The sequence below is a fragment of the Dreissena polymorpha genome, chromosome 14 (assembly GCF_020536995.1).
Source record: "Dreissena polymorpha isolate Duluth1 chromosome 14, UMN_Dpol_1.0, whole genome shotgun sequence".
Taxonomy (NCBI): Eukaryota; Metazoa; Mollusca; class Bivalvia; order Myida; family Dreissenidae; genus Dreissena; species Dreissena polymorpha.
Window position 1 is genome coordinate 28,388,196 of NC_068368.1, and position 13,612 is coordinate 28,401,807.

General features: G+C 41.5%; 1 protein-coding gene across 1 annotated transcript in view; it reads right to left on the reverse strand.

The window, feature by feature from the left end:
• The window catches only part of LOC127857248 (lysyl oxidase homolog 2-like), a 104,378-nt gene that overhangs the window by 16,424 nt on the left and 74,342 nt on the right, over positions 1-13,612 (reverse strand). Inside the window, exons 2-3 of the mRNA XM_052393665.1 lie at positions 2,594-2,759; positions 218-399 (exon numbers count right to left, since the gene is read on the reverse strand). Of these exons, the coding sequence (XP_052249625.1) occupies positions 218-344 (127 nt within the window). The 5' untranslated portion in view covers positions 345-399; positions 2,594-2,759. The remainder of the gene's footprint in view (positions 1-217; positions 400-2,593; positions 2,760-13,612) is intronic.

The following is a 13,612-nucleotide window of genomic DNA, read 5'->3' on the forward strand; positions in this document are numbered from 1 at the left end:
AACATACGACCCGAGCAAGATATCGTGGCGTAGTGGATATGGTATTGACCACTGTTCGCATAGTTAAAGGGTTCGATTCCCACGCTGGGTGCATTCTTTAGATTTCTCCCAAAGACACTGTACTGGTTCGAGCTTAGAATCGAAAGCGAGAGCGTTTCAATAAAAGTTAAGCTTTCGATGAAATCGATATAACATATATAGGTCTAAACTTACTTACGAATGCACTTGATTTCTTTGTATAAGTTGTCGTAGTCCGACCTCGGTGGTCCGTATTGGATATCGCATTTGTCCGGGATGTCATGGATAGTCTTCATAGCGTCCGTAGAACATCTTGTTATGGTCATGCACGCGTCTGGGTATGAACCTTGCTTGGCCGCTGGTTGCACAACGGACTCGTTTCTGTAAATAAATGCATTCTTTGAAAAGTAGTGCGTCGTGGAAAATAAATGTACATACTTATTTGTGCATATTTTGATAGCATTTTGACTTTTAAATGAAAACACAAAATATCATTGTTTCTGTATGTATGTATGAATGTATGTAGATACTATAATTATATTGATTACCATTGTCTGTTGAAATTTGAAATAGAACATAGGTTTCAAAATGTGTATGTAAAACATGTCGGTTCCTTATAAATGTACATGCCTTTTGGAATTTGAAATTGACAGAACAGCAAAATGTTCATTTATTTTGCATAGTGTTCATATATGAATGTAGATACATTCGAAGCGCTTATTTATGAATGAAAATTAAAAGAAACAAGACCATACAAAATGATCAACGGAACATGTCCATTGTAGTATAATTCGCCATACAACCCATCAAATGTTTTAATATACGTATGTACTTAAACCTTTTGTTATAAAATTTTATCAAACATAAGTTTAAAGGATTTTGGTCTGTCCAGCTAGAATGAATTTAAGTTAACAAAAATATATTCAAGTAAAATGTCAAGGTAAAAATTAACACTCAGAAAGACAAAATGTGGTAAAGTATGTACTGAATGTAAAATGACCGGACCATGAATTACCCGAGTTTGATACTTACCTATGGAACGCCATAGCTGTTTTACGGTGTTACATTTATTTCTGTCTTCTTTAGAAGGTGTCTTATTATGTCAACCCGTCGTGATATTGTGTCAATATGTGGTGTTGACTTGTCATAATATAGTCTTATTATGTCAAACAGTCGTGTTATTATGTTCAAATGTGGTATTGACTTGTCAAAATACAGTCCTATTATGTCAAACCGTCGTATTATCTTGTCTAAATGTGATGTTGACTTGTCAAAATACAGTTCTTTTATGTCAAACCGTCGTGTTCTCTTGTCCAAATTTGGTATTGACTTGTCAAACCGTCATGTTATTTTGTCCAAATGTGGTGTTGACTTGTCAAAACACAGTCTTATTTTGTCAAACAGATTTGGACAATATTACACGACTGGTGACAGAATAAGACTGTATTCTGACAAGTCAACATCACATTTGGACAAGATAACACGACGGTTCAACATAATAGGACTGTATTTTGACAAGTCAGCACCAGATTTGGACAAGATAATACGTGTGTTTGACATAATAGGACTGTGTTTTGACAAGTCAAAATCACATCTGGACAAGATAACACGACGGTTTGACATAATAAGACTGTATTTTGACAAGTCAGAACCAGATTTTGACAAGATAACACGACGGTTTGACATAGTAAAATGTATTTTGACAAGGCGGCACCAGATTTGGACAAGATAACACGTCTGTGTGACATAATAAGACTGCTTTTTTGACAAGTCAACATAACATATGGACAAGATAACACGGCGGTTCGACATAATAGGACTGTATTTTGACAAGTCCGTACCAGATTTGGACAAGATAACACGACTGTTTGACACAAAAGGACTGTGTTTGACAATTCAAAATCACATTTGAACAAGATAACACGACGGTTTGACATAAAAAGACTGTATTTTGACAATTCATCATCAGATTTGGACAAGATAACACGACGGTTTGACACAGTAGAACTGTGTTTTGACAAGTCAACATCAAATTTGGACAAGAAAACAGGACGGTTTGACATAATAGGACTGTATTTTGACCAGTCAAAACCAGATTTGGACAAGATAACAAGACTGTTTCACATAATACACATGTACGACTGTATTTTGACAAGTCAACATCACATTTGGACAAGATAACACAACGGTTCGATATAATAGGAATGTATTTTGACAAGTCAGCACCAGATTTGGAAAAGATAACACGACTGTTTGACATAATAGGACTGTGTTTTTACAAGTCAACATCACATTTGGAAAAGATAACACGACGGTTTGACATAATAAGACCGTGTTTTGATAATTAATAACAAAATAACACGACGGTCTGACATAATAAGACTGTTTTTAGAAATGTTAGCACCACATTCAGACAAGTTAACAAGACGGTTTGACATATTAATACGACTGTGTTTTGACAAGATAACAACAAATATGGACAAGATATCACGACGGTTTGACATAATAAGACACCTACTAAAGAAGACAGAAAGAAATGTAATAACGTAAGACAGCTATGGCGTTTCAGACTTACACATATCCGAAATGTTGACATATCAGGTCATCCAGTGGGTCACGCCAGTTGTATCTGGAAATGTACCGCACTGGGCCCCAATCACATGACCCTGGGATGTTGACCTCCAGTAGACCGTCACAAGGGAGACCGTTCGGCGCCAGTCGGTATCCAGTGATGTTCGCACCTGCAATTTTAAACTCTTGCTACGAAGTTGTTTTGAGAGGTTTTTACCTCCAATTCCTGCATTGACCGTTCTAATGCGGTTGCCCCAGCTTTAATACTAGTGATTCATAATGTTTAATTTTAGTTGTGTATGCATTGTCCTGTAATGAAAAGCATATTGGTCAAGAATTTCCGTAAATATCGACGATAACGCAATTATTTTTAAGTTTTACCGATTAAGTTCCATAAATTATGTAAGTTTTTCTAAACATTTTGTTTGTATAAATTGAATATCTATTAAACATATTAAGTCAACAAAAATATATAGTAATACTTACACAGTACATATTTCACAAGTAAGAAATAAAGTAAGCATACACAAATCATTCTCGAGTTTCGTAATTAAACGTGAACTGTCGGTAAACGTTGTGTGTGCATCTGTCGCTCAACTCAAACATTCATGTAAACATGTAAACCACAATGTTGAAATCGCACATCAATTAAAGTATGCGTTGGTTTTTGGCAACGATCTGCGGTTTATGTAAAAGTAAAGTTTGCGGTGTATGTTTTTTTTTATAAATTTCGAAACATCCATAAAAACTATTAAGAATATTATATTCGTTATAAACAAAATGTGAGAAGCGAGCATGGTTTGTCATTTAAACATCAAACCATGTGAATGGTTGAAATAAAGGATTCATCCTGCCATAACCAGCATCAACACCATCACCATCATCTTAATCATCATCATCATCAATACCATCATCATCGGCGTCGGCATCGTTATCATCTATGTTATCAAAATCATTGACATCATCATAAATTAATCCATTCATTCATCCCTGTGAGCGGGCCTGTATATAAAAAATATACATAAATGCAACTAATTTTTGAAAGTTCAATTTGATGTGCAGTCAGAATACCTTCAGATTATTGGTTAAAACAAGGGAGGTAAAATGCGTGTTATGCTATGTGTGTGTCTAAAATAGAAAACATCTTGGTAGCAATGTGTTGGCTTTTTAACCTGATTCTTTTCTACCAAATACGCGAAATGATAACTTAACTGTTTGTCAAGAGAAGTTTGACGAACATCCAATAAATGACTGGTATAAACGTCTACTGACCTGATAAAAGAACCCATATATGTATGTATCATACCTCTTAGTGGATATCGGCCTTATACAAAGGCGCCTAATATAAAAGTAGTTAGGTTAGAAGGATTCATATCAGTGAAAGTTTAGAAGTACGATATATTAATCGGAATCAACAATAAAATCTTTATTTTCGATATAAATGAGTCATATTCAACAAAACACGCAATTTGATAACAAGATGTAGAACATTGTATACACAATAAGCGACAAAAACAGCTACCGCGACATAGCAATGAAGATAGCGCGACAGAACGAGGCTGTTTAAGAGACAGGCTTATGACGAAAACGCAACAAGTTGACAGTACAATGACGGTAACGCGACCGCACGATAACATGATGACAATAACCCGAAAATACAACAGTATTCTTTCGATTTCGCAATATAACAATTGCGGTAACACTATTAATATCGCATTCTAATCAGCACTATTGTAGCTCAGCGTGTTCGTCATCGTAATGTCGAGTAATCATTAAAGTGCGGTCGCTGTATCGTCGTTTTACTGACGTGACTTAGCGTTATCATCATCGTTCTGTCCAGTAATCATTACAGTGCGGTCGCGTTATCGTCGTCTTACTGACTTGACTTAGCGTCATCATCATCGTACTGTCCAGTAATCATTACAGTGTGGTCGCGTTATTGTCGTCTTACTGACGTGACTTAGCGTTATCATCATCGTATTGTCGAGTAATCATTACAGTGCGGTCGCGTTATCGTCGTCTCACTGACCTGACTCACCGTTCTCATCATCGTACTGTCGAATAATCATTACAGTGTGGTCGCGTTATCGTCGTCTTACTGACTTGACTTACCGTTATCATCATCGTACTGTCGAGTAATCATTACAGTGTGGTTGTGTTATCCTCGTCTTACTGACGTGACTTAGCGTTATCATCATCGCACTGTCAAGTAATCATTACAGTGCGGTCGCTTTATCCTCGTCTTACTGACGTGACTTAGCGTTATCATCATCGCACTGTCAAGTAATCATTACAGTGTGGTCGCGTTATCCTCGTCTTACTGACGTGACTTAGCGTTTTCATCATCGTATTGTCAAGTAATCATTACAGTGTGGTCGCGTTATCCTCGTCTTACTGACGTGACTTAGCGTTATCATCATCGTACTGTCAAGTAATCATTACAGTGCGGTCGCGTTATCGTCGTCTTACTGACGTGACTAAACGTTATCATCATCGTACTGTCGAGTAATCATTACAGTGCGGTCGCGTTATCCTCGTCTTACTGACGTGACTTAGCGTTATCATCATCGTACTGTCGAGTAATCATTACAGTGTGGTCGCGTTATCGTCGTCTTACTGACGTTACTTACCGTTATCATCATCGTACTGTCGAGTAATCATTACAGTGTGGTCGCGTTATCGTCGTCTTACTGACGTGACTAAGCGTTATCATAATCGTACTGTCGAGTAATGATTACAGTGCGGTCGCGTTATTGTCGTCTTACTGACCTGACTTAGCGTTATCATCATCGTACTGTCGAGTAATGATTACAGTGCGGTCGCGTTATCGTCGTCTTACTGACCTGACTAAGCGTTATCATCATCGTACAGTCGAGTTATTATTACAGTGCGGTCGCGTTATCCTCGTGTTACTGACGTGACTTAGCGTTATCATCATCGTACAGTCGAGGAATCATAACAGTGCGGTCGCGTTATCGTCGTCTTACTGACGTCACTTAGTTATCATCGTCGTACTCTCGAGAAATCATTACAGTGCGGTCGCGTTATCGTCGTCTTACTGACCTGACTTAGCGTTATCAACATCGTACAGTCGAGTTATTATTACAGTGCGGTCGCGTTATCCTCGTCTTACTGACGTGACTTAGCGTTATCATCATCGTACTGTCGAGTAATCATTACAGTGTGGTCGCGTTATCGTCGTATTACTGACGTGACTTAGCGTTATCATCATCGTACTGTCGAGTAATCATTACAGTGCGGTCGCGTTATCCTCGTCTTACTGACGTGACTTAGCGTTATCATCATCGTACTGTCGAGTAATCATTACAGTGCGGTCGCGTTATCCTCGTCTTACTGACGTGACTTAGCGTTATCATCATCGTACTGTCGAGGAATCATTACAGTGCGGTCGCGTTATCGTCGTCTTACTGACGTCACTTAGTTATCATCGTCGTACTCTCGAGTAATCATTACAGTGCGGTCGCGTTATCGTCGTCTTACTGACCTGACTTAACATTATCATCATCGTACAGTCGAGTTATTATTACAGTGCGGTCGCGTTATCCTCGTCTTACTGACGTGACTTAGCGTTATCATCATCGTACTGTCGAGTAATCATTACAGTGCGGTCGCGTTATCGTCGTCTCACTGACCTGACGTAGCCTTATTATCATCGTTCTGTCGAGTAATCATTACAGTGCGGTCGCGTTATCGTCGTCTTACTGACCTAACGTAGAGTTATCATCATCGTACTGTCGAGTTATCATTACAATGCGGTCGCGTTATAGTCGTCTTACTGACCTGACTTAGCGTTATCATCATCGTATTGTCGAGTAATCATTACAGTGCGGTCGCGTTATCGTCGTCTTACTGACCTGACTTAGCGTTATCATCATCGTACTTTCGAGTAATCATTACAGTGTGGTCGCTTTATCGTCGTCTTACTGACGTGACTTAGCGTTATCATCATCGTACTGTCAAATAATCATTACAGTGCGGTCGCGTTATCGTCGTCTCACTGACCTGACGTAGCCATATTTTCATCGTTCTGTCGAGTAATCATTACAGTGCGGTCGCGTTATCGTCGTCTTACTGACCTGACGTAGAGTTATCATCATCGTACTGTCGAGTAATCATTACAGTGCGGTCGCGTTATCGTCGTCTTACTGACCTGACTTAGCGTTATCATCATCGTATTGTCGAGTAATCATTACAGTGCGGTCGTGTTATCGTCGTATTACTGACCTGACTTAGCGTTATCATCATCGTACTTTCGAGTAATCATTACAGTGTGGTCGCTTTTATCGTCGTCTTACTGACGTGACTTAGCGTTATCATCATCGTACTGTCAAATAATCATTACAGTGCGGTCGCGTTATCGTCGTCTCACTGACCTGACTTACCGTAATCATCATCGTAGTGTCGAGTAATCATAACAGTGTGGTCGCGTTATCGTCGTCTTACTGACCTGACTTAGCATTTTCACCATCGTGCTGTCGAGTAATGATTACAGTGCGGTCGCGTTATTGTCGTCTTACTGACCTGACTTAGCGTTATCATCATCGTACTGTCGAGTAATCATAACAGTGCGGTCGCGTTATCGTTCTCTTACTGACGTGACTTAGTTATCCTCGTCGTACTCTCGATTAATCATTACAGTGTGGTCGCGTTATTGTCGTCTTACTGACGTGACTTACCGTTATCATCATCGTTCTGTAGAGTAATCATTACAGCGTGGTCGCGTTATCGTCGTCTTACTGACGTGACTTAGCGTTATCATCATCGTACTGTCGAGTAATGATTACAGTGCGGTCGCGTTATCGTCGTCTTACTGACCTGACTTAGCGTTATCATCATCGTACTTTCGAGGAATCATTACAGTGCGGTCGCGTTATCGTCGTCTTACTGACGTCACTTAGTTATCATCATCGTACTTTCGAGTAATCATTACAGTGCGGTCGCGTTATCGTCGTCTTACTGACCTGACTTAGCGTTATCATCATCGTACTCTCGAGTTATTATTACAGTGCGGTCGCGTTATCGTCGTCTCACTGACCTGACGTAGCCTTATTATCATCGTTCTGTCGAGTAATCATTACAGTGCGGTCGCGTTATCGTCGTCTTACTGACCTAACGTAGAGTTATCATCATCGTACTGTCGAGTTATCATTACAATGCGGTCGCGTTATAGTCGTCTTACTGACCTGACTTAGCGTTATCATCATCGTATTGTCGAGTAATCATTACAGTGCGGTCGCGTTATCGTCGTCTTACTGACCTGACTTAGCGTTATCATCATCGTACTTTCGAGTAATCATTACAGTGTGGTCGCTTTATCGTCGTCTTACTGACGTGACTTAGCGTTATCATCATCGTACTGTCAAATAATCATTACAGTGCGGTCGCGTTATCGTCGTCTCACTGACCTGACGTAGCCATATTTTCATCGTTCTGTCGAGTAATCATTACAGTGCGGTCGCGTTATCGTCGTCTTACTGACCTGACGTAGAGTTATCATCATCGTACTGTCGAGTAATCATTACAGTGCGGTCGCGTTATCGTCATCTTACTGACCTGACTTAGCGTTATCATCATCGTATTGTCGAGTAATCATTACAGTGCGGTCGCGTTATCGTCGTATTACTGACCTGACTTAGCGTTATCATCATCGTACTTTCGAGTAATCATTACAGTGTGGTCGCTTTTATCGTCGTCTTACTGACGTGACTTAGCGTTATCATCATCGTACTGTCAAATAATCATTACAGTGCGGTCGCGTTATCGTCGTCTCACTGACCTGACTTACCGTAATCATCATCGTAGTGTCGAGTAATCATAACAGTGTGGTCGCGTTATCGTCGTGTTACTGACCTGACTTAGCATTTTCACTATCGTGCTGTCGAGTAATGATTACAGTGCGGTCGCGTTATTGTCGTCTTACTGACCTGACTTAGCGTTATCATCATCGTACTGTCGAGTAATCATAACAGTGCGGTCGCGTTATCGTTCTCTTACTGACGTGACTTAGTTATCCTCGTCGTACTCTCGATTAATCATTACAGTGTGGTCGCGTTATTGTCGTCTTACTGACGTGACTTACTGTTATCATCATCGTTCTGTAGAGTAATCATTACAGCGTGGTCGCGTAATCGTCGTCTTACTGACGTGACTAAGCGTTATCATCATCGTACTGTCGAGTAATGATTACAGTGCGGTCGCGTTATCGTCGTCTTACTGACCTGACTTAGCGTTATCATCATCGTACTTTCGAGGAATCATTACAGTGCGGTCGCGTTATCGTCGTCTTACTGACGTCACTTAGTTATCATCATCGTACTTTCGAGTAATCATTACAGTGCGGTCGCGTTATCGTCGTCTTACTGACCTGACTTAGCGTTATCATCATCGTACTCTCGAGTTATTATTACAGTGCGGTCGCGTTATCGTCGTCTCACTGACCTGACGTAGCCTTATTATCATCGTTCTGTCGAGTAATCATTACAGTGCGGTCGCGTTATCGTCGTCTTACTGACCTAACGTAGAGTTATCATCATCGTACTGTCGAGTTATCATTACAATGCGGTCGCGTTATAGTCGTCTTACTGACCTGACTTAGCGTTATCATCATCGTATTGTCGAGTAATCATTACAGTGCGGTCGCGTTATCGTCGTCTTACTGACCTGACTTAGCGTTATCATCATCGTACTTTCGAGTAATCATTACAGTGTGGTCGCTTTATCGTCGTCTTACTGACGTGACTTAGCGTTATCATCATCGTACTGTCAAATAATCATTACAGTGCGGTCGCGTTATCGTCGTCTCACTGACCTGACGTAGCCATATTTTCATCGTTCTGTCGAGTAATCATTACAGTGCGGTCGCGTTATCGTCGTCTTACTGACCTGACGTAGAGTTATCATCATCGTACTTTCGAGTAATCATTACAGTGCGGTCGCGTTATCGTCGTCTTACTGACCTGACTTAGCGTTATCATCATCGTATTGTCGAGTAATCATCACACAGTGCGGTCGCGTTATCGTCGTCTTACTGACGTGACTTACCGTTATCAACACCGTTCTGTCGAGTAATCATTACAGCGTGGTCGCGTTATCGTCATCTTACTGACCTGACTTAGCGTTATCATCATCGTACTGTCGAGTAATCATTACAGTGCGGTCGCGTTATCGTCGTCTTACTGACCTGACTTAGCGTTATCATCATCGTACTTTCGAGTAATCATTACAGTGTGGTCGCTTTTATCGTCGTCTTACTGACGTGACTTAGCGTTATCATCATCGTACTGTCAAATAATCATTACAGTGCGGTCGCATTATCGTCGTCTCACTGACCTGACTTACCGTAATCATCATCGTAGTGTCGAGTAATCATAACAGTGTGGTCGCGTTATCGTCGTCTTACTGACCTGACTTAGCATTTTCACCATCGTGCTGTCGAGTAATCATTACAGTGCGGTGGCGTTTTTGTCGTCTTACTGACCTGACTTAGCGTTATCATCATCGTACTGTCGAGTAATCATAACAGTGCGGTCGCGTTATCGTTCTCTTACTGACGTGACTTAGTTATCCTCGTCGTACTCTCGAGTAATCATTACAGTGTGGTCGCGTTATTGTCGTCTTACTGACCTGACTTACCGTTATCATCACCGTTCTGTCGAGTAATCATTACAGTGTGGTCGCGTTATCGTCGTCTTACTGATGTGACTTAGCGTTATCATCATCGTATTGTCGAGTAATGATTACAGTGCGGTTGCGTTATCGTCGTCTTACTGACGTGACTTAGCGTTATCATCATCGTACTGTCGAGGAATCATTACAGTGCGGTCGCGTTATCGTCGTCTTACTGACGTCACTTAGTTATCATCATCGTACTGTCGAGGAATCATTACAGTGCGGTCGCGTTATCGTCGTCTTACTGACCTGACTTAGCGTTATCATCATCGTACAGTCGAGTTATTATTACAGTGCGGTCGCGTTATCCTCGTCTTACTGACGTGACTTAGCGTTATCATCATCGTACTGTCGAGTAATCATTACAGTGCGGTCGCGTTATCCTCGTCTTACTGACGTGACTTAGCGTTATCATCATCGTACTGTCGAGTAATCATTACAGTGTGGTCGCGTTATCGTCGTCTTACTGACGTGACTTAGCGTTATCATCATCGTACAGTCGAGTTATTATTACAGTGCGGTCGCGTTATCCTCGTCTTACTGACGTGACTTAGCGTTATCATCATCGTACTGTCGAGTAATCATTACAGTGTGGTCGCGTTATCGTCGTCTTACTGACGTGACTTAGCGTTATCATCATCGTACTGTCGAGTAATCATTACAGTGCGGTCGCGTTATCGTCGTCTTTCTGACGTGACTTACCTTTATCATCATCGTACTGTCGAGTAATCATTACAGTGTGGTCGCGTTATCGTCGTCTTACTGACGTGACTTACCGTTATGATAATCGTACTGTCGAGTAATCATTACAGTGCGGTCGCGTTATCGTCGTCTTACTGACGTGACTTACCTTTATCATCATCGTTCTGTAGAGTATTGATTACAGTGCGGTCGCGTTATCCTCGTCTTACTGACGTGACTTAGCGTTATCATCATCGTACTGTCGAGTAATCATTACAGTGCGGTCGCGTAATCGTCGTCTTACTGACGTGACTTACCGTTATTATCATCGTTCTGTCAAGTAATCATTACAGTGTGGTCGCGTTATCGTCGTCTTACTGACGTCACTTAGTTATCATCGTCGTACTCTCGAGTAATCATTACAGTGCGGTCGCGTTATCGTCGTCTTACTGACCTGACTTAGCGTTATCATCATCGTACTCTCGAGTTATTATTACAGTGCGGTCGCGTTATCGTCGTCTCACTGACCTGACGTAGCCTTATTATCATCGTTCTGTCGAGTAATCATTACAGTGCGGTCGCGTTATCGTCGTCTTACTGACCTAACGTAGAGTTATCATCATCGTACTGTCGAGTTATCATTACAATGCGGTCGCGTTATAGTCGTCTTACTGACCTGACTTAGCGTTATCATCATCGTATTGTCGAGTAATCATTACAGTGCGGTCGCGTTATCGTCGTCTTACTGACCTGACTTAGCGTTATCATCATCGTACTTTCGAGTAATCATTACAGTGTGGTCGCTTTATCGTCGTCTTACTGACGTGACTTAGCGTTATCATCATCGTACTGTCAAATAATCATTACAGTGCGGTCGCGTTATCGTCGTCTTACTGACCTGACTTAGCGTTATCATCATCGTACTTTCGAGTAATCATTACAGTGTGGTCGCTTTATCGTCGTCTTACTGACGTGACTTAGCGTTATCATCATCGTACTGTCAAATAATCATTACAGTGCGGTCGCGTTATCGTCGTCTCACTGACCTGACGTAGCCATATTTTCATCGTTCTGTCGAGTAATCATTACAGTGCGGTCGCGTTATCGTCGTCTTACTGACCTGACGTAGAGTTATCATCATCGTACTTTCGAGTAATCATTACAGTGCGGTCGCGTTATCGTCGTCTTACTGACCTGACTTAGCGTTATCATCATCGTATTGTCGAGTAATCATCACACAGTGCGGTCGCGTTATCGTCGTCTTACTGACGTGACTTACCGTTATCAACACCGTTCTGTCGAGTAATCATTACAGCGTGGTCGCGTTATCGTCATCTTACTGACCTGACTTAGCGTTATCATCATCGTACTGTCGAGTAATCATTACAGTGCGGTCGCGTTATCGTCGTCTTACTGACCTGACTTAGCGTTATCATCATCGTACTTTCGAGTAATCATTACAGTGTGGTCGCTTTTATCGTCGTCTTACTGACGTGACTTAGCGTTATCATCATCGTACTGTCAAATAATCATTACAGTGCGGTCGCATTATCGTCGTCTCACTGACCTGACTTACCGTAATCATCATCGTAGTGTCGAGTAATCATAACAGTGTGGTCGCGTTATCGTCGTCTTACTGACCTGACTTAGCATTTTCACCATCGTGCTGTCGAGTAATCATTACAGTGCGGTGGCGTTTTTGTCGTCTTACTGACCTGACTTAGCGTTATCATCATCGTACTGTCGAGTAATCATAACAGTGCGGTCGCGTTATCGTTCTCTTACTGACGTGACTTAGTTATCCTCGTCGTACTCTCGAGTAATCATTACAGTGTGGTCGCGTTATTGTCGTCTTACTGACCTGACTTACCGTTATCATCACCGTTCTGTCGAGTAATCATTACAGTGTGGTCGCGTTATCGTCGTCTTACTGATGTGACTTAGCGTTATCATCATCGTATTGTCGAGTAATGATTACAGTGCGGTTGCGTTATCGTCGTCTTACTGACGTGACTTAGCGTTATCATCATCGTACTGTCGAGGAATCATTACAGTGCGGTCGCGTTATCGTCGTCTTACTGACGTCACTTAGTTATCATCATCGTACTGTCGAGGAATCATTACAGTGCGGTCGCGTTATCGTCGTCTTACTGACCTGACTTAGCGTTATCATCATCGTACAGTCGAGTTATTATTACAGTGCGGTCGCGTTATCCTCGTCTTACTGACGTGACTTAGCGTTATCATCATCGTACTGTCGAGTAATCATTACAGTGCGGTCGCGTTATCCTCGTCTTACTGACGTGACTTAGCGTTATCATCATCGTACTGTCGAGTAATCATTACAGTGTGGTCGCGTTATCGTCGTCTTACTGACGTGACTTAGCGTTATCATCATCGTACAGTCGAGTTATTATTACAGTGCGGTCGCGTTATCCTCGTCTTACTGACGTGACTTAGCGTTATCATCATCGTACTGTCGAGTAATCATTACAGTGTGGTCGCGTTATCGTCGTCTTACTGACGTGACTTAGCGTTATCATCATCGTACTGTCGAGTAATCATTACAGTGCGGTCGCGTTATCGTCGTCTTTCTGACGTGACTTACCTTTATCATCATCGTACTGTCGAGTAATCATTACAGTGTGGTCGC